Source organism: Amphibalanus amphitrite, unplaced genomic scaffold (genome assembly GCF_019059575.1).
Source record: "Amphibalanus amphitrite isolate SeventyFive unplaced genomic scaffold, NRLGWU_Aamphi_draft 000736F_arrow, whole genome shotgun sequence".
NCBI lineage: Eukaryota > Metazoa > Arthropoda > Thecostraca > Balanomorpha > Balanidae > Amphibalanus > Amphibalanus amphitrite.
In genome coordinates, this window is record NW_024882230.1 from 95,245 (window position 1) to 116,962 (window position 21,718).

A 21,718-nucleotide genomic window follows, 5' to 3' on the forward strand; every position below is an offset into this window, starting at 1 on the left:
AACCAATAGCACCATCGTGATCCTCTCGTCGATCCGCATCGAAACATATGTATGTTGACCTCGAAAGGTCGAAAGGTCAAAAGTTGACCTTAGGTCACGTGACGAGTGGGAGCGACAGCGAGATCTCGAGAATAAAGCAAGATAGCGACAAGCGGTAAACGGTGCAGGGTACACACGGATAAGGTCTATAATTTTTACTGAGGTCATTTTCAGGTCAGGTCAAAGATGACGTCACAGGAGCAAAAAGGAAGTCAAAATTGCGGCACTACATATATATGAAGTTTTTCTCGAATAACTTTCAAGTTATCCCAGCTAGGAACAAACTAATAGCACCATCGTGATCCTCTCGTCGATCCGAATCGAAAGATATGTATGTTGACCTCGAAAGGTCGAAAGGTCAAAAGTTGACCTTAGGTCCCCAGCCAGCAATTCGTCCGGGATGCGGTTGGGGACGGTCGGGATAGGCTCCGGATGTCCCGACTTGTCCCTACCGGGTTGGGTAGGCTTGGGTTGTCCCAATCGATACCGGACCTCGATGGCCGGCGGTAGGGGCGACTCGGGATTTCCGGACCGCATGCTTAATCGGTTGGGACGCGGTACGGATAGCCCAATCGAATCCCATGTTTAGACAGGCTTGTGATTTACGTTGTTATCCCAACCGATCTGAGAAGGCGCTTCGGGCACCATATCCGGTGGCCCAGAAGGCCTGGAAAAGCAATCAGATGGGCTGCGTGCAGGCAGACGCGTCCTCTGAGCGCAGCGGCCAGTCTAGCTGCCGCGTTGGTCAAGTGTCGATCCCTCCTTTGAGCTGCTGCCTCAGGATATTGCTTTTGAACTGGCTCTAGCAAGCGGTCGGTTCAACTGTTGTCGTTGCAGGGAAATCAGTCCGTCTTTGAGAACAGGGTGAGTATAGTGCACACTTCATCCGTGATGTAGGGAGCGGGAAAGCTATAGGTAATAGAAATTGTTATGTTCGTTGCGGTTGTACGGCATGTGAATTACACTCGTGCTGTCGCATGTTTGATCAGTTATCATGGACAGAAGATGTTTGGTCTCATTGTCAAGTGTCGTTAATGGTTGCATTGTAGGTTTGAAACCTGTATTACCAGGCATACCATGTGAAATGTCAGATGTGGGTTATTTCTTAGTGATTTTTAGTGTGTCCCAGACTTTGATTAATAACCTCTTGGTCATTTTCAGATGCTCTCTTTGCACAGTGGTGAACCGCCCGACCAGATGCCAGCCGTCTAGTTTCGCGGTGGCTCTCTGAAGCTCGTGACGGCAGACGGACACACTGTCCGCAGAGGAGCCGACACGAACAAGGCGCAGGCCTGCTATAATGACTGTGAACACCGGAAGTGAGTCCGCTGTGCCAGCGTCTTGCAGCGGCGCTAAGATGATAGCCGACGCCACGAATGTGCTGGCCAGGCTGTGAATTTGTGAAAATTTGACCTGTGTGCAACCAGTAAATTTGTGAATATATTTCAGTGTCCAATGCAATTCATTTTGTCGTGCAGGCATTATAAAGGTTGAGTTGGAGAATAATGAAGAGGCGAGGGGGTTGCGGTGGCGCAAGCAAAGTGGTCGCATCTGCATAACAGCAATCTGCGGTTATAAGACTGCGGTTAATATGTCAGATGCCTGCGGTATTCCCAAACCGGCCGTGCGGGCCGAGTTGGGACATCCCGATCGGGATCGGAGTTCATCGCTTGTTAAAATGCCATAAGGCGGTCCGGATGCGTGCGGGATTTCCGAACCGGTTGTACGGGGAGATTTAGGGAATCCCGATCGGGATCAGAGTTCAGCGCTTGTTAAAACGTCATAAGGCGGTCCGGATACGTGCGGGATCTCCCAACCGGCCGTGCGGGGTAGGTTGGGATATCCGGACCGTTCCAGCCCGTACAAAGTGTCTCATTTCCCAATCCCGTCCCACTCCGGTCCCGATCGGGGTGGTGCGGGCTGAGTCCGAAAATCCCGATTGGGAACGGAGTGGGATTGCTGGCTGGGTCACGTGACCTAAGGTCAACTTTTGACCTTTCGACCTTTCGAGGTCAACATACATATGTTTCGATGCGGATCGACGAGAGGATCACGATGGTGACATTAGTTTGTTCCTAGCTGGGATAACTTGAAAGTTATTCGAGAAAAACTTCATATATATGTAGTGCCGCAATTTTGACTTCCTTTTTGCTCCTGAGACGTCATCTTTGACCTGACCTGAAAATGACCTCAGTAAAAATTATAGACCTTATCCGTGTGTACCCTGCACCGTTTACCGCTTGTCGCTATCTTGCTTTATTCTCGAGATCTCGCTGTCGCTCCCGCTCGTAATAATGGACAGGTCATAAAAATGACCTGACCTGAGGTCAACGCAGGGCGATATCCACTTTTTTTATTTTCACATATGAATGACAATTGATAAGGCTTTAATCGTCATCAGACAAAATTGCAATTTTCAGTGGGGAAAATATCAAGGTCACTCTTCGAAAAATAGGTCAAAAGGTCACGTGATCAAAATTTTCAAAAATTGAAAATCCGAGATGGCCAAAATGTTTGTTGGCTGATTGTGAGTTGAACCATATAAAGTTTTTATCGTAGAAAACCAATAGTTTTTGAGTTATAGGCCGCCAAACATAGGGCTGCAGCGCGACCTCCAGGAATTGCCCGAGGCTATATCTCGGAAACCGTTGTTCGAAGAAAAAAATCCTTGTCACAGCTGGCTTCCCCGCCCATCACAACCCATTAGACCAATTTTAAGCAAAAAATAAAATATGAGGGTGCAGGGCACTTGTCGATTTGTCGTGGAACGCCCCTGTAGAAAGGATGGCTCGTTATGTCCACAGAGCCGTGTCACTGCTTCTCCGCTGACCGAGACCTTGATAGGTGGAGGAAGATCAATGCCTTGCCCCAGTGACCCACCCCTCACACGTGGCGCCGGCACCGGGGTATAGTGTTGTTGGTGATACCAGGTGACCGCGTTTGGGGTAGGGGTGGGGAGGGGCTGATCGTCGTGGCCGTCGTTGGGGAGGGGGTGGGGGAGGTCGGGGCCATAGCGACAGTGGACGGACCATACACACAGAGCGGCGACGCGGCCGGCATTCGTCAGTGCCAGCCGGTGCTTCCATGTGATTCTTCCGCAACGTGATCGGCTTTAATCTCGAACATAATCGGCTACTCGGTGCTACAACTGCTGACAGGTATGTAATATGTTGTACACGCAAACAAATTCACAAGAGTCGACCCTGCTCCTGTCGGCCCAAATATTCAGCAGTTTATCAGTGCATAGGTTCGACCACATGGCGCGAAGCCGTCTTCTGCTGAGTGCCAAAATTCATTCATGCTTGATATATGTATGTAGGTAGCATAGGTAGTAGGTACGCAAGCTCATGATTTGTTTAGGCTTATTACACTATGCAACAAAAAATGAAACATTTTCTGTTCCTGGAAAGCGACCGAATTTTTCTTATTCATTGGGTCCTATTATAACCGAAATGGGCATTAGTTTTGATCTGAAAATGCTTTTCCGGTTTTCAGAGACGATTTTCGATTTTTGGCCCCGAAATTCGGTTTTTGGCCCACCGTGTCCGATGTAATTGAGTAATCGACTCGCGGTAACTTTCATCGCCTTTCCTATGCCACAAGCTTTCGAATGATATCTGGTTTTGCATATTTGCGTGCAAAAATAACGTCATAAATCTATGTTAAAGTAAGAAAATGTTGAAATTTTGTAAAAATTTGACATTTTTTTCGATTTCATTTCAAAATAGAGGAAAAACTAAAGGTCCCATCCAAATTCTGAGCCCAGTTCCTTGAAGAGCATTCAATTTCCGTTCGGAAGGTACCTTTTTAGTGCATTTTATCGGATTCCTGTGGCGTCCAGATTGAGTTAACCCTCGCATGTGTAGGGGGGTCGGATGGACCCCCCATGGTTTTTCGCGAATAACTCGCGTAAAAAGCGGCCGATCGCGACGAAACTTTCAGTACCCTCGCATTGATCAATTTTACACCTACCTTGAAAATTTCATGACCCTGACCCAAATGACCTTTGACCTGTGACCTCTTTTCCGAGACCATGTTTGACCGGAATCGCGGTTTCGCGTATGTCGGCTCGCACTATCCGCGTGTTTGCAAGCTTTTCGTGGTTTCAAACGTTCAAACATGTGATTTGATGTTACTCCCGTGTGTGTCAAGGTCACCTGAAGGTCAGGTCAGGTCATTGACCTTTGGTGACCTCGGGTGACCTCGGGTCACTTTTTCGAGTTTTACATGTTTCTAGGCTAGTTTTTGGAGCTGAATTCGAATTTAGCAACCATTTGAACATTTACGAAGTAGTTTTGGTGACTTCGTAACATGTTACGAAGCTGTCAGAGGCGGTTGACACGTACTACGAATACCCGTCACGACGCCTACTGGTTGACCTGACCTGACCTGACCCGACCTGGTCTAAATGCTTCAAGACATCATCTGTGATCAAAACTAACACGATATTCGTGATCAGCATCCCGAAAAACCCCTTAGCAGCCACACTTTACGACTTTCTAACAGGTCCCGATTTTCCCGACTTTGGGTCATTGACCTGACCTGGAAGGTCAACCAATGACCTAGGACCTTAAAATTGGGTATCATCGGCTTCCTCTCGTCACGGGCAACACGCTCGTTTTTTCCGCGAAGCTCTAGCTCGATCAGGGGCCAAACGGCAAGGGGGGGTCCAACCGACCCCCCCCCCCCCCCCCTACACATTAGAAGCTGGCAAACGCCGCACACATGCGAGGGTTAACCTAAACACATATCCTAAGTCATATCACATAGCATTAACCTGATAACGTATGTTAACGCCATAGGATCAACGAGGGGTCAACTGAGGTCATTTTGTTGACCCCTTGTGACCTCGGGTCACATGCAGGAACTTACTTTTGAGCAGTCCTGTCGCTCAGAATCTTGATCTGTTGGGGGCCCGTTTTTCAAGTGACTCAATCTGGACGCCACAGTAAACCGATAAAATGCACTAAAATAGTACCTTCCGAACGGAAATTGAATGCTCTTCAAGGAACTGGGCTCAGAATTTGGATAGGGCCTTTAGTTTTTTCTCTATTTTGAAATGAAATCGAAAAAAATGTCAAATTTTTACAAAATTTCAATATTTTCTTACTTTAACATAGATTTATGACGTTATTTTAACACGCAAATATGCAAAACCGGATATCATTCGAAAGCTTGTGGCATAGGAAGGGCGATGAAAGTTACCACGAGTCGATTACTCAATTACACCGGACACAGTGGGCCAAAAACCGAATTTCGGGGCCAAAAATCGAAAATCGTCTCTGAAAACCGGAAAAGCATTTTCAGATCAAAACAAATGCCCATTTCGGTTATAATGGGACCCAATGAGTCCAAAAAAATCGGTCGTTACTCAGGAACAAAATGACTGTTGCATAGTGTTATTAGGCCTTGGACATGTTCTGAAAATTTTACATTTCAAAATTTGTTTTGAACTTTTGTTTTGAACTCCGGCCTTGATTTTGAATTTGTCCGAAAGTCGTTTTGCACATTGACTGATTTGATGATCACTGAAAGTGAACCATAGCAAAATTGATTTTTTTGCTTTCAAGTTTCAGTATGTATGTAGGTACTCGTAAAATGCAACGCTGAAAACTGTTGGAAGAATCATATATAGAGGCAGTGGCGGCGGAACACCTTCAATTAAGGGGGGAGGGGGCACTGCCGACTTTTGATCCCATTCTTTCCATGCAACGCCCTATGGGCGTTGCATGGCTCAGCCATATCCAGGCGTTATCTGGGCCATCTACTATGGACGTCAAACCCCCTGAGACCCCACTTTTTTGCGATAATTTTTAAATGCGTCAACTCTCGTTGACAATATTCTGGCAATGTGTGTTTCAGAACCTGCCGAAACTTTTATTACTAAGGTATTTTGACGCCAAACGATTATGAAAGGTACTTCTCATTCACTCGTAATGTTAAATTTCACGGAACGAATCTGCTGTTGGGGTAGAGGCTACGCGCTCATAGGGCGGAGCCACGTAATGACGTCAGCGCTAAGCTCCGCCCTACCCCTCCGGCGCTCCTTGCCCGGCGACCGGTCACTCGCGTCTCTCGCTCCATTCAGGCTTGATGGTGGGCGGTAGCTGGTAGCGGTAGCGGGCGCTGGTAGATGACATTAAGAGCAGATGGCGCTGGTGGCGGGGCACGAGTGTGGCCGAGCGCAAGCCTCTGCCCGGGCCTGAATTGACCTTAGCATTACGAGTGAATGAGAAGTACCTTTCATAATCGTTTGGCGTCAAAATACCTTAGTAATAAAAGTTTCGGCAGGTTCTGAAACACACATTGCCAGAATATTGTCAACGAGAGTTGACGCATTTAAAAACTATCGCAAAAAAGTGGGGTCTCAAGGGGTTTGACGTCCATAGTAGGCCATATCAGCCATATACTCGTAGTAACTCAATTCTCTGTTTCAGACGCCATATCGGCCGAGTCAATGGACCGGTCAGCCACCTCCAGCAGCCCCGGGTTCGCCCCGGCGCCTGGTGGGACACCGAGCCGTCTTGCGGAGACGCTGGCGCCGCCTCCGACCGCGCCGGCCGCTGACGGCCTCGGCCGGCGGCTCTTGGAGGCGTGCTCTGCCGGTGACGTGGAGGCCGCCCGCGGCGCCCTGCAGGCTGGCGCACACCCGGCGCTCCTCGATCCTGCCGGCTACACGGCCTTGCACTGTGTCGCCGCCGGCTGGCACAGTCCCGAGACCACAGCACGGCTGGTGCGGCTGCTGCACGACTGGGGGGCGCCGCTCGAGACAGCCAACGCCAGGGGACAGACGCCGGTGCTGCAGGCCGCGGAAGTCGGCAACACGGCCGCCCTGCTGGTGCTGGCAGAGCTGGGGGCCGTCTGCGACGCTGTCGACCATCGCGGCAACACGCTGCTTCATCTGGCCGCAAGCTCGGGAAACCCGCAGACGGTCAGTGCGGCGCTCGACCGCCTGCCAGCCGACGCCGTTGGACGACTCAACCAGAAAGGTCTGACGCCACTGCAGGTGGCCAAGAACCGCGAGACGGTCCGGCCGCTATTGGGTGCTGGCGCCCAGGCCGACGAGCCCACCGCCCTGATGCTGCTGAAAAATATGCCGTCCGCCATGCCCGACGTGCTTGACCGCTACATGACCACCAACGGCCAGCCGCTGGACAGCTCACAGCTGGAGGTTTACCTCGACTACATGCCCTTCTGGGACGTGGAAAGGAAGAAGCCGGCGCCGGAGACGGCTCTTCTGCGCGCCATCGTGGATGCCGACCAGAACGAACTGCTCAAGCATCCCTTGATCGAAACATTCATGCACGTCAAGTGGCTGCAGATTCGACCCTTTTTCTACTTCAACTTCGCGTTCTTCGTGTGTTTCGCATTACTTGTGACAGCTTACGGAATGCTTCGCACACGTCAACCGAACGACAGGATAACGCAAGTGGTTGGACTTCTGACGGCCGTCTTCACCGCCCTGACCGGCGTTCGAGAACTGCTCCAGGTGGCTCACGGTGTGCGCTCCTACTTTGGCAGCGTGGACAACTGGCTGGAGCTGCTGCTGCTGGTGCTCAGCACTGCGCTGCTGGCAGTGCCGGACGCCCAGCAGTGGTGGGTGCATCACGTCGCCGCTTGGCTGATGCTTGCCGCCTGGCTGGAGCTCACACTCATGATCGGCCGCATCCCCGCGGTCGGCATCTACATCTACATGTTTGTCCGCGTGGCGCAGAAGCTGATCGGCTTCCTGCTGGTCTACTCGCCACTGCTGGTTGCGTTCGCTCTCAGCTTTTATGTCGTGTTCGGGGAGACGGACGCCTATAAAAGCATCCCTCTGTCACTGATCAAGACGTTCGTGATGATGATGGGAGAGTACGAGTACAACAGTGCATTTATTGATCACAGCCCGACTTACCTGGGAACTTCGCACGTCCTGATGGTTCTGTTTATTGTTAGCATGCCAATCATCACTGTGAACCTGCTCATAGGTCTGACCGTCAACGACATCCAAAGCGTGTTCATGACGGCAGGGTTGGAACGACTGCGGATCACCGTCATCCAAATCCTTCTGATCGAGTCACTTCTATACTCCGACCTTTTACGTAAAATATGCTGTTGGGGGTGCTACAAAGGATATTTGAGAAACCTCGCCGTTCTGCCCAAAATGTTTGCAACGTCTGTCGATCAGCACTTATCTAGGGGATCGAGAGCATGCACCGCTGCAAAAAGGAACCGTTTTCGTTCGTGGAGCAGTGAACCGTGTGGAGTGCAGCCGCGTCCGGTCCCAGAGGCCCAGCTAAGGACACCTCGTGCAACATTCCGACCCAATGCACCCGACAAACTGCGGATGTACTGGTCCGACGGTCCGGGTCGGCTCCGGTCCTCTGGTTTTGTCGTACACAGTTGGATGGTGAACAACATGCTGCGGCTGCTGCAGGAGCGTGAGGACCGCGCCGACCAGGGCGAGCCGCCGATACCGGCACGCCTGGAGGAGCTGTCCACCGGCTCGCCGGGAGCGGGCCGTCGGCGGCCGCAGGCGGCGGTCGAGCGGCCTCCCGGCGACGGCGACGGCGCCAGCAGGGTGGAGCAGAAACTGGACAGGGTGCTGGTCTCGCTGTCGGAGCTCTCGTTGAGGGTGGGCGTGCTGGAGCGGTGCGTGGCGCCGCCGGAACGGCACACGCCGGCGCTGTGACCGACCGGCCACCGCGACCTGTCGGGGCGGGGTCGCCTGTTGGGGTGTCGGGAGGGGCACGCTTTGTTGATTGATGCGGGAAATACACGCATAAATATGTTAGGCATAATGCATAAAAATGAAAAGCACCATTTTTTACACAAATAAATTTCATACAAATACGAACAGTGTGAATGCGAATACGAACTTTGTTGATATCACTATCAAACGTCATGCACGTCTGACGTCACACTCGGGCAGGACCGCGCCCTGAGCGTGACCTCACCCTTTGACTTCGATCGATCGCCGCCCCGGCAGCGTGAGTATCCCTGTTTCGCAGAAATGCCCCATATCTTTACCGCCCGGCTGAAACTGACGTCACGGCTCGCGGAGCCGTAACATGACGTCACAGGCGGCGGCGCGGCGGCCGCGGGCCGAGCGGCGGCGGCGGCGGCAGTGCCGCTGTCAGCGGCGGGCGTGGAGTGTGGGGTGCGATAGTAAGGACCGCTGGCCACTAGTGGACAGATAGCCCTGGCGCCCACAGAGGCAGGTGAGAGCAGTGTGATCTGTGGGTAGGAGTAGGACAGTCAGTGTTGTTCTGGTCTGACGTGTCGTGGTGAGGGAGCGTACTGTGCTATCAGCGGAGACCAGGCGCTCTCGCCGCAGAGGTCAGGCGCCGGACGCGTCGCGCCGCGCTTGCCAAGGCCGGCCGGACCCGGGCACCAGCGCGGCGCCAGTACGGCCGCACCGCACAGTACGGCGGCGACCGGCGGCGCCAACACAGCCGGCCGACAGCCGGCAATGTGCGCAGTGTTGGCCGGGGCGGGGTGTGGCCCGAGTGAATCTGTTTGCGTGCCAACGCCTACTGAGGAGCATAACGTGGTTTCTAGGAACCTCCGACCACCCTAGAGGATCGCCAAGGTATCCAGGGATCAGTAAAATAGCATTGAGCGCTTATTAAATGGTATATTTTAATGTTCAAGAAGTTAATTCGCACAATGTCTACAAAATACGTTAACCCGCGCGGGGCTGGGGGGGTAAATTTTACCCCCCCTCGCGAATTTTTGCGATATCTCAAAAACGGCGGCGCGCAGCGCCGCCAAACTTTCAGTACCTTTTCTTACATCAATTTGACACGTTCCCTGAAAATTTGAGCGAAATCCGTCGCAAATTTTTTGAGAAATTGACGTTTTAGTGACGTCATGTTCGCCATTTTCGCCTCAAAAACGGCAAAAGTTCAAACGCCGCTAACATCTTCATTTTTAAAGGAATCAAGACGTAACAAAAAGGTTATACGTAATTTTACTTTGTCTATCAAATGGCTATCTCGGTTTTTTGAAAATTTTGGATTTTGGCCTAAATTTTTTCAAAAAACTGACTTTTTTGGGAAAATCATTATAAAATCCAAAATTTTGAGTCTATCGAAAAACCGGAACATATGTCAGAGAAGTGGTCTATGTGCACCTACATACCAAATTTTAGAAGAATCGGTTCAAAAATGTGGGAGTTATTCAAAATTTTATGACGTCACGACACACAATTTTTTTGAAAAATGACTTTTTTGGAAGTTCTAGACCTCGTATGGAAACAAAAATAGCACTATTCGATTCGCCGTGAAAAACTGCATCAGATAGACACCTTTTTAGGCCTTAACAACCAACTTCAAAATTTGACCTCACTTGACCTGACCTTGACCTGACCTCGACCTGAAATTCATCCAGAGGTGGTCCATATCACTTATTGAGTGTGCCTATTGAATTCTATGAGTAAAATGACCCATAAAACATGTGTAGCACATGCCCTTTTCTGTATTTTGTTTTTTGGTGACCTGACCTGACCTGACCTGACCTTGACCTTGACCTCTGAATGATATTGTATGCAACGAATATTGTCTTGGTAGCCTAAGAACACGTTTTGGGCGATCAGTCTCAGTCCATGACTCCATCCTTCGGCAAGTACGGTGCAAGGCCGATACTGTAGAAACTTGCAATTTGTACCCTTGACCTGACCTTGACCTCAAACTTTAAATTAAGTACATGTTTTTAGTAGTTCGTGATGAGAGCTTTCGATTGGCGTTTGAATTTTCCAAATCGGACCATTAGTTCGGGAGATAACAGGGGGGGGGGTAAAATTTACCCCCTCCCCCAGCCCCGCGCGTTCGGCTGGGGACCCCAGCCCCGCGCGGGTTAACAAAGACATTGTCCCGCTTCCATAACACCGGGCCTATCCACCATTCAGAACAAAGATAATTTGCCGAGGAAGTCAAGATTACGATATCAAAGTGCACCGTAAGCCTGCCGGCGCGGCGGTGAGATAACAATAATAACGTGCACATTTCCTTGGTCGATACGCTTGCCTGCGCCTTCAAGGAAATACCTAATACATGCTTGGAATTAAATCATATAAAATCCTATCATAATAAACGTTGGATGGATGAATAGTAAGGATAAGGGGGCAAAGGCCCAGCCCCAGATAAACTTTCCAGATTCAATATCTCTTTTCGTTGAAAATTTGAAGAACAACCAGAGACCAGTAGCCATTACCTAGCTTTTTTCGAATTATGACTCAGATATACCTATGCCTTTGCAATTTGCTTCTTTTGACTTTTGCACCTTGCGTTTGTTAGGTAAAGAATGACACAATAGCTACATAGGCATAGGTAAGAGGTTTAGTTTAATCGTTTTTTACTAAGCATATAACAGTTACTGCCATAGGTTACTTTTGTTGCGCTCTCAGTCGAGAGAACACGTAGTATTCTTTGTTTCGGACATCGCTTGAGACTGCTTATCACTGTACATAGGTATGCTTATCACTGTGAAATTGCAACTTAAAACCCGCGCCCCGCTGGGGGGCAGAATCTGCCCCCCCTCCCGTTTTTCGCCAATAACTTCTAAACACGTTATGCCAGCAACGTCAAACTTTCAGTACCTTATCATACATCAATTTGACACGTTCCCCGAAAATTTGAGCGAAATCCGTCGGAAAATGTTTGAGAAATTGACGTTTTAGTGACGTCATGTTCGCCATTTTCGCCTCAAAAATGGCAAAATTTCAAACGCCGCTAACATCTTCATTTTTAAAGGAATCAAGACGTAACAAAAAAGGTTATACGTGATTCAACTTTGTTTAGCAAATGGCTATCGGTTTTTTGAAATTTTTGGATTTTAGCCCAATTTTTTCACAAAAATGACTTTTTTGGGAAAATGTTTAGAAAATCCACAATTTTGAGTGTATCGAAAAAACCGGAATATATGTCAAAGAAGTGGTCTATGTGCACCTACATACCAATTTTTAGAAGAATCGGTTCATAAATGTGGAAGTTATTCAAAATTTTATGACGTCACGACACACAAAAATTTTGAAAAATGATTTTTTTGGAAGTTCTAGACCTTATACGGAAACACAAATAGCACCATTCGATTCGCCGTGAAAAACTGCATCAGCTAGACACCTTTTCAGGCCTTAACAACCAACTTCAAAATTTGACCTCACTTGACCTGACCTTGACCTGACCTCGACCTGAAATTCATCCAGAGGTGGTCCATATCACTTATTGAGTGTGCCTATTGAATTCTATGAGTAAAATGACCCATAAAACATGTGTCGCACATGCCCTTTTCTATATTTTGTTTTTGGTGACCTGACATGACCTGACCTTACCTTGACCTTGACCTTGAATGACATTGTATGCAACGAATATTGCCTTGGTAGTCTAAGAACACGTTTCTGGCAATCAGTCTCAGTCCATTCTTCGGCAACTACGGTGCAAGGCCGATACTGTAGAAACTTGCATTTTGTACCCTTGACCTGACCTTGACCTGATCTCTGACCTACTTAAGCAAAAAAATTTGGGCTCTTAAGATCCGCCTTGTTGAGAGCTTTCGATTGCCGTTTTCCCCGTCTTTCTACGACCATCGGTTCGGAAGTTAGACAGGGGGGGCAGAATCTGCCCCCCCCCCCCCCCCCAGCAGGGCGCGTATGGCTGAATAGCCCAGCGGGGCGCGGGTTAAAGGATCCGCAGGTCTCGCCTGAGGATCTCGTCTGCTTATACAATACCATCCTCCAACTATCACTATGGCCACTTTATTTGAAAAGTTTATTGAAAAGCAAACATAGAACTTGAGGTAGAGTAAATAGGTACCTAATGATATAATAGGTCATGTTTCATGTTTATAATAGGTCATGTTTATAGTCATGTTTCGCTCCTCAAATCCGCATCCTTATTGACAATAAACAAACTATCGGTAGGCATTCGTTCGTCACCTCCAATTGTCATGCACTCAACATCACACAGCACACAGCTAAAATATTTGCGAAAAATACTTTAAATGGTCTATGTATGCATACAATACTTTAAATGTAGCTGCAGCAACCTCTTAGGTATGTGTAAATAGTTATGCAGGAGGCCCGTCTGGAGCGCCGGGGAGGTATCCCCCAGCTCTCCCTGACCGGGGAGGTATCCCCCAGCTCTCCCTGACCGGGGAGGTATGTATCCCTCAGCTCCCCCCCCCCCCCGGGCCGGGACAGCACCATGTAGCTTGAGAGACGAGCCCAAAAATCATCATGTGTTCAATTTTAATAACTATCCTGTCTCTATTAATATGATGAGTGTGTTTTGTGTCAACAATAAGCTTGAAAAAGTTAAATGTAACTATGCTGATGCACAATCTGTTTGGTAGCTCCAGCCGGCTGTGGTAGGTATTAAGAACTGTTTATGCAGTAGTGGATGAAGTGTTCGATCTAGGTTCTATTGCCCACTTACGTCAGCAATATGGCGGTTTTATTTACATCGGGCCCAATGCGCTGATCCGCGACTTGCACACTGTTACAGATCCAACATGGCGCGCTACATCTCATCGCCGTCAGAGGATGAGGATGTCCTACAATCCCTGCTGCCCGGCCAGCTGTCGAGCGATTTCCTGACGCACCAGATGAGCGCCATAGTGCGCCGGACCATCAGTCAGGATGGGGCAGAAGCGGCGCACCCGGCCGCCGACCCGCCGCCGGCCGGCGTCAGTCAGGAGCGCCGCCTGCTCTCCGCCTGCCTCGCCGGCGATACGCAGCAGGCCGCCAGCGCGCTCGACGCCGGCGCCGACCCCAACGCAAACATGCGCCACGTCACAGCCGGCCAGCGAGTCCGCCTCGGCAGCGAGACCAACACTCGGCCGCGCTTACGTGTGCCTGTGCGTCAACAGACGTTACCCTCCATGCTGCGACCTACTATTTTGCTCCACTTGGTGGCCGCCCTGGGTGACACCGCTATGATGGAGCTGTTGTTACGCCGCGGAGCGCGGCCCGAAATCAAGGACGCCGTTGATACGACCGCATTGCACGTGGTCGCAGCCGCACGGCATCCGATAGACGTCACTATTGAGCTGGTGCGGCTGCTACACGACTGGGGAGCCCCGCTCGAGACAGCCAACGCCAGGGGACAGACGCCGGTGCTGCAGGCCGCGGAAGTCGGCAACACGGCCGCCCTGCTGGTGCTGGCAGAGCTGGGGGCCGTCTGCGACGCTGTCGACCATCACGGCAACACTCTGCTTCATCTGGCCGCAAGCTCTGGAAACCCGCAGACGGTCAGCGCAGCACTCGACCGCCTGCCAGCCGACGCCGTTGGACGACTCAACCAGAAAGGTCTGACGCCGCTGCAGGTGGCCAAGAACCGCGAGACGGTCCGGCCGCTATTGGGTGCTGGCGCCCAGGCCGACGAGCCCACCGCTCTGATGCTGCTGAAAAATATGCCGTCCGCCATGCCCGACGTGCTTGACCGCTACATGACCACCAACGGCCAGCCGCTTGACAGCTCACAATTGGAGGTTTACCTCGACTACATGCCCTTCTGGGACGTGGAAAGGAAGAAGCCGGCGCCGGAGACGGCTCTTCTGCGCGCCATCGTGGATGCCAACCAGAACGAACTGCTCAAGCATCCGGTTGTGGAGACGTTCATGCACGTCAAGTGGCTGCAAATTCGGCGTTATTTTTACTTCAACTTTGTGTTCTACGTGTGCTTCGCATTGTTGGTGACTGCTTACGGGATGTTGAGAGTTATGGACCCAGAAAAGCCGACCACCACGGTGGTGGCTGGCTTCACAGCCCTCTTCACCTTCCTTTGCTTGCTGCGGGAAACTTTCCAGATGGCGTACAGCTGGCGACTCTACGTAAGCAGCATAGAAAACTGGCTGGAGTTGTTGGCCATAGGACTTACCACAGCACTGCTAGTCAGCCATAACTCGTACCGTCCTTGGGTAAACCACGTAGTTGCATGGCTCATGCTGGCCACATGGCTGGAAATGACCCTCATGGTGGGTCGGTTTCCCAGTGTCGGAATCTACATCTACATGTTCGTTCGTGTTGCACGCAAGCTCATTGGTTTCTTGATGGTGTACTCGCCGCTGCTGGTCGCCTTCGCTCTCAGCTTCCATGTGCTGTTTGGGCTGACGCCGGCGTTCAAGACTATCCCCCTGTCTCTTATCAAGACCTTTGTCATGATGATGGGCGAGTATGACTACGATGGGATGTTTTCCGGGAATGAAGGCCCATCGTACCCGGGTACTGCGCACCTCCTACTCATCCTGTTCGTGGTCAGCATGTCCATCATCACCGTCAATCTGCTGATCGGCCTGACCGTCAACGATATCCAGGGCCTCTTCAAGACGGCTGGCGTGGAACGACTTCGGATGACCGTGATCCAAATCCTGTACATCGAGTCGGTCATCTATTCCAACATCACACATGTGCTTTTCCGCACTCGTGTGTGTCGGCGAATGCAGGAGAAGCTGGCCCTTCTTCCGAAGCTGCTCCTACAGAATGTGGATCACCACTTGTCTGGCGAACCCGGCTCGCCCAAGGCAACCAAGCTTCCCGAGAGAGCCGACTCCACAGACACTGAGAAAGCGTGCTCTAGCCTCTCGGGCGAATGTCCCCTCGTTCGCGCCGCCTTTCGACCAAACGAGAAGGGTCGCTCGAGATTGTATCGCTTCACGACGTCGGACGAGCTGCGACCCACGGCGTTCACCGTGCACAGCTGGATGCCGCGCAACATGCTGCTGCTGCTGCGCGAGCGTGCCGCCGCCGCGGATCGCGAGACGCGCGAGCAGGTGTTGCAGGCCGAGATTTTGGCCGCCGTTCGCGCCAAGACGGAGAATCCGTTCGAAGATGCGCCCGAAGCAAGTCGCAGTGCACCGAGCGACCCGAGTCCCGATGGCGATGGCGCTCGCGGTGCTGGCGACGGTGACGCGGACTCGGAGGATGCAGGGGCGGACGGGCGCAGTCGCCGCGGACGACGCCGACGGCGCAAGAAGGCCGTCACAAGCCGCGAGGCAATCGACGAGCTGGGTCAAAAGCTGAACACTGTGCTAGCGGCCATATCTGAAGTGTCGCTCAAGGTGGGACTTTTGGAGCGACGCGTTAACATGCAAGATCAGGCTAGGCTCGATACTTTCTATTCTGCTTGAGTCGTGTCACGACGCGAGTACATATTTCGCTCCTAGCTGATCGTTTTGTCACTGTGGCTGAACCACGGTCAAGTTGTTAACTGTTGGGTACTAATTAATTTGTTGGTAGGGTGCGCTTTTCGTGCATGTGCAATGTGCGTTATATAGTAGGCAATAATCGGCCAGTGTTGTTTGCTCACAGTTGCTGTCACAATTAGCCACACAAACTGCAGAGGTCGCTCAAACAGTTCTTACTTAGCATATTTCTGTGCTAGCCACCGGTGGACGTATAGGCAACTGTGTACTCCTATTCATCTCATGCAGCAGCAATAATGGGTTGAATTTAAAAATGTGTAAATGGCGTGAACCAGATCACATATATGCACAATGGTTAGGTTAGTTTCGTCGTATCATAGAAGTAGGTAACCGAAGGCTTGTTGTCAATAGTTAAAACACTATTCTTTAGAATTGTGTTTTTCTATTGAAAAACAAATCTGAGTTCCCTGACAATTTGGCAAAAGCTTATATAGGTACGTACCTATGGAACCTTGTCTTAGAGCGTTTTGAACAGGCTGAAATAGGTTCTGAGTGGGATGGGCATGGTGCATGGGGCTGTGAACTCGAAACCGAAAAAAAATCCAGCAGTGTTAAAATTTGGCATTGACAGGGTGTCGAGTGACGACTGTCAGTGCAGAAAATTAATCCCTGATAATAAACATACAGCGAAAGCATCTAAAAATTCGCTTCACACAAATGACATAACCAATCCATCCTTGACCTCAACCATGCTTTTCAGCTTGGTTCGTAGGGAAATGAAGTGTTGCAGCTTTACCATTGCGCTGTAAAACGGAAAACAAACGAGCATTTTACACTCGTGTACTGGATGAATTCACTCTTATCCTGATTTTGTATGATAAGTAATAACCGCACCACATTTCTATTTTCTTCTCACATTGGAATGCTATTTATTTGTATTAAAGGTGATGCTCATGCCTGCGATTGATAATAAAAACAGGTGAAAATGTCTTGTGTAATGTGTTTTTATCATCGTAACACATAATGCATAGGGGAATGTGGGGCAATATGGGCACCCTAAGAAAACTTTTCTCCTGCTCCTTAACCCGGCACCGCCTGCGCTATTTCCGTACCCACAACAGCCTGGGGGGGGGTCGGATCCGACCCCCCCCCCCCGTTATCTCGAGAACCAATGGTCGTATCGAGCCCCGCGAGGCGGCGTTCGAAAGGTCTCTACGAGACCTTCCCAAAGCACTCTTAAGATTTTAAGATTGAGGTCAACTTTCGGGTCAAGGTCAGGTCAAAGGTCAAATTCAGGGGTTTTGCATGATTAGGCTTACGGACAGCGGAATCGATAGCTGCTGCTCGAAACTCACCAAAAATGACCTCAAAGGCCTAGTGAAGGTACCATGTGCGTATAGGGGGTCATACTAAGTACGGGTCAAGGTCAGTTCAGGTCACGAAAGGTCACGGTTTTCAATTTCTGCTACATGGGCGTGCGACACATGTTTTATGGCTTATTTTTCACGCCGAAACCGATGGTAATGGTTATATGTGACCCCAAGTCACTGTGCTGGTGATAAGTGTGCATTGAAAGCATAAAAAATCGTTTATACCCTACATAACTAAAGGAGGGCTAAGAAAAAAAGTCCATTTTTCAACTTTTTATTTTTGACATAAAAATACACTTTTCTAGACGAGCTTTGTCCCAGGAATCTAGTGGTGCCATTTGTTTTCACATGCGATGTTCAGAAGTGCCTCTAATTCACGAAAATGTTTATGACGTCACCATGCCCTATGCATGTTGGAGCTATTTTTTACAATTTGGTGGTCAAAAATCAAGATAGAAAGTTAAAATTTGGGGCATCTAATGTTCTAATAGAGCTCTACAACATATATTCTGGTTTTTTGGAAATTCCCAAAATTTTGGATTTTATTAGCTGTTTTCCAAAAAATGTAGTTTTTTGAATTTTTAGGGGTGAAAAACGCATTTTATGGAAAATCCGAGATAGCCATTTTAAAGAACTCGTTGAGCTGCGTCTTTTCATGTCCTTAATTTGCAATTTGCTTTAAACCCTGATTTTTGGCGATTTTTTAAACATTTACCACTTTTTGACTAAAAACGCCATGTAGTTACATCACTAAAATCGATATATCTAAAAAAAATTTGGAATTTTTTTCTTAAAAATTGCACAGGAGACGTCAAATTGATGGGGGAGAAGGTATGCCAAGTTTCAAGTAGATAGCGAAAGTGGTTCATGAGTTATTCAAGAAAAACGGAGGGGGGGTCGGATCCGACCCCCCCAGGCGGTCGCGGGTTAAGGAATGAATCAAAACTACCGTTTATGGTGCTAAACGAGACCTTGATGTCTTGCTGATTAAGTGCCAGTGCATCTACCTACTTGATCATCCAGACGTATTAAGCTAGATGCCGGCAGCGCTCTTGAGTCTTGCGTTGCCTTGGGCCAGAATTGGAGGAACGGAACTGAGGGCACACACCGGACAAAACAACGTCAAAACGTCAAAACCTCACGTCAAAACGGTTCTCCGACCCCGGCACGTGCAGCCTGCACCCCTCGCAGACGATGACCCCCTGGAAACTGGTTCAAGGTGTTACCGATGTGTCCCGCCAGTATGGCTTTGCCCGTGACCTCGGGTTGACTTGTAGTCTTGACAAAAAAAAAATCGTGTCACCGAAACTTTGAAGCGGAATATAGCATGTGCCACGAAGCACCGAGCGAACCGAGACAAGCACCAAGTTTACCTCGCCGGAGACGAGTCGAACGGTCCCACTTTCGTCCCCATCGGTCCACCCATTTTGACTACAGGTTCAAAAAAGCTTGGACAAACTCACACACACACACACACACACACACCCACACACACTGACAAACATTGGACAAACCGTAAGAATCTTGGGACAAACAGGCTCAGCCCGCTCAGCCTTGGCTCAGCCGAACTTGTTTCAGCCAGGGGGCGTCGAAGTCTAGTTCCTACCAACCTGGCACTCCCATGCCTACGTCACCACGAGGACGCCCGAGGGCATTTACATGTTGAAGATAGGGAAATTGCCATAGTTTAGAGCCGCCTAAAGGGCAACCTTGAGATAGATGATAATGTAAATGTGTGCTAATATGATCATCAACATGTTATTTATCCAAATCCAGGGCCGATTAATCGATATATTGTCACGTTTTCCAGTGGTGATGCGCTAACTTTCGTGGTTCTTGCAGCCAATAAGGGCGTTTCATAGTGCGATTCAGCCGCATTATCGACTTTAATGCCATAAACCGCCACGGAACATACGATTTGCAGCTCCCTGGCGTGATAGCTGCCAGAAGGGCTCCGGAGTCGGAGTCATGAAGTCGGTCGGAGTTGACAGTTCTGACCTGAGTCGTCGAGTCGGAGTCAGAGTAGATTTTAAAAGCTGGAGTCTGAGTCAGTCACCGAATTCGATCCATTCCCCTCCGCAGACCTTTCAGGGTTCCGTAGTCGGAGTTGTAGTCGGTCGGAGTCAACAGTTCTGACCAGAGTCAGTGTAAGAGTCGATTTTGAAAGCCAGAGTCGGAGTCGGAGTCACCAAAAATCCATTGCCTCCGCAGACCTGCTAGCGTTGTGGAGTCGGAGTCGGTCAGAGCCGACATTTGAAATCAAAGTCAGAGTTGATTTTTGAAAGTCTGAGTCAGAGTCGGAGTCATCAAGAAACCCATCGACGATCCGCAGTACCATGCAGTAATGGGCGCTGCCGATCGATGCCCTGAATTGCCTATGAATTGAATGAATAGATGACAATCAATTAGGTACCCAGTAAACATGCCGACGTCGGCCCAACGTCGGTTCAACATCGGCCCGACATCGGCTGGACGTCGGATATGCCCGCATGTTCCGACGTCCAGCCGAAGTCCAGTCGACGTCGAGCCGACGTCGGGCCGAGGTCGTTTGCCGAGGTTGACTAGATCGTTTGTCGTTGGACCGACGGGGCCGACGTCGGCATATTTATTGGGGCAACGCGCCAAAAACATCAACCGACGGCGGGATTCGAGCCCCCCAGTCGCCGACGTCGGCATGTTTACTGGGACTACACGCCAAAGGCATCAGCCGGCGATGGGATTCGAACCCCGTGTCATTTGAACGCGAGGTTAGTGCGCTAACCACTACACCACGCAGCCAGATAGCAATTTCAGTTTGTTTTGTTGGGTTATGCCCTTTCGGTCTGACAAGACTATTTCAGAGCCGGAAGGATGATAGGATGGAGACATTGGTCTTCTTGGCGAGCACCCTGGGTCCAGTTCATATAGAGTCCCTGCTGGTCTCATTGCTGTTACGTGACACTTATTGAAAAGGGCGACCCCCACAATGGATTCATAGGGGTGTTCCACGACAAATCGACAAGTGCCCTGCACCCTCATATTTTATTTTTTGCTTAAAATTGGTCTGATGGGTTGTGATGGGCGGGGAAGCCAGCTGTGGAAAGGATTTTTTCTTCGAACAACGGTTTCCGAGATATAGCCTCGGGCAATTCCTGGAGGTCGCGCTGTAGCCCTATGTTTGGCGGCCTATAACCCAGAAACTATTGGTTTTCTACGATAAAAACTTTATATGGTTCAACTTACAATCAACCAGCAAACATTTTGGCTATCTCGGATTTTCAATTTTTGAAAATTTTGATCACGTGACCTTTTGTCCTATTTTTCGAAGAGTGACCTTGATATTCTCCCCACTGAAAGTTGCAATTTTGTCTGATGACGATTAAAGCCTTATCAATTGTCATTCATACGCGATAATAAAAAAGTGGTTGTCGCCCTGCGTTGACCTCAGGTCAGGTCATTTTTATGACCTGTCCATTATTACGAGCGGGAGCGACAGCGAGATCTCGAGAATAAAGCAAGATAGAGACAAGCGGTAAACGGTACAGCGAGATCTCGAGAATAAAGCAAGATAGAGACAAGCGGTAAACGGTACAGGGTACACACGGATAAGGTCTATAATTTTTACTTAAGTCATTTTCAGGTCAGGTCAAAGATGACGTCACAGGAGGAAAAAGGAAGTCAAAATAGCGGCACTATACATATATATGAAGTTTTTCTCGAATAACTTTCAAGGTATCCCAGCTAGGAACAAACTATTAGCAGTTAGTTAGCACCATCGTGATCCTCTCGTCGATCCGCATCGAAACATATGTATGTTGACCTCGAAAGGTCGAAAGGTCAAAAGTTGACCTTAGGTAACGTGACCTATAAGGTCAACTTTTGACCTTAACTTTTGAGCACTCATCTGGAACCCAAGGCTCCCAGTAAACATGCCGACGTCGGCCCGACGTCGGCCGACGTCGGGGTGACGTCGGCAACTCGGCATCGGCATTCCGACGTCGGCCCGACGTCGGTCCAACCTCGGCACGACGTCGGCTGGATGTCGGATATGCCCGCATGTACCGACGTCCAGCCGAGGTCCAGCCGACGTCGGGCCGACATCGGACCGAGATCAATTGCTGAGGTGCAGCCGACGTCGGGCCGACGTCGGGGCGACGTCGGACCGACATCGGCCGCTGTTTTGACCGTTAAAATAATATAAAATACAT

At 49.8% G+C, this 21,718-nt stretch overlaps 2 protein-coding genes across 3 annotated transcripts; both read left to right on the top strand.

The window, feature by feature from the left end:
* The first annotated feature begins 6,496 nt into the window (after positions 1-6,496).
* On the top strand, positions 6,497-8,762 carry LOC122365380 (transient receptor potential channel pyrexia-like). The gene has a single exon (XM_043336538.1). It carries the CDS (start codon positions 6,497-6,499, stop codon positions 8,711-8,713), a length of 2,217 nt encoding a protein of 738 aa, XP_043192473.1. The 3' UTR covers positions 8,714-8,762.
* Positions 8,763-9,100: 338 nt separating this feature from the next.
* On the top strand, positions 9,101-17,159 carry LOC122365382 (transient receptor potential channel pyrexia-like). 2 transcript variants are annotated; one of them, XM_043336541.1, is made up of 2 exons: positions 9,101-9,242; positions 13,524-17,159. In XM_043336541.1, the coding sequence occupies exon 2, from the start codon at positions 13,531-13,533 to the stop codon at positions 16,144-16,146; it is 2,616 nt and encodes an 871-aa protein (XP_043192476.1). In that variant the 5' UTR covers positions 9,101-9,242; positions 13,524-13,530; the 3' UTR covers positions 16,147-17,159. The 2 variants fall into 2 exon arrangements, with proteins under 2 accessions (XP_043192476.1, XP_043192477.1); XM_043336542.1 differs by having other exon boundaries at positions 9,239-9,613.
* The last annotated feature ends 4,559 nt before the right edge of the window (positions 17,160-21,718 follow it).

Bases quoted from the DNA above. Each gene is read 5' to 3' on its own strand.
- LOC122365380 (XM_043336538.1), top strand. From the start codon at position 6,497: ATGGACCGGTCAGCCACCTCCAGCAGCCCCGGGTTCGCCCCGGCGCCT.
- LOC122365382 (XM_043336541.1), top strand. From the start codon at position 13,531: ATGGCGCGCTACATCTCATCGCCGTCAGAGGATGAGGATGTCCTACAA.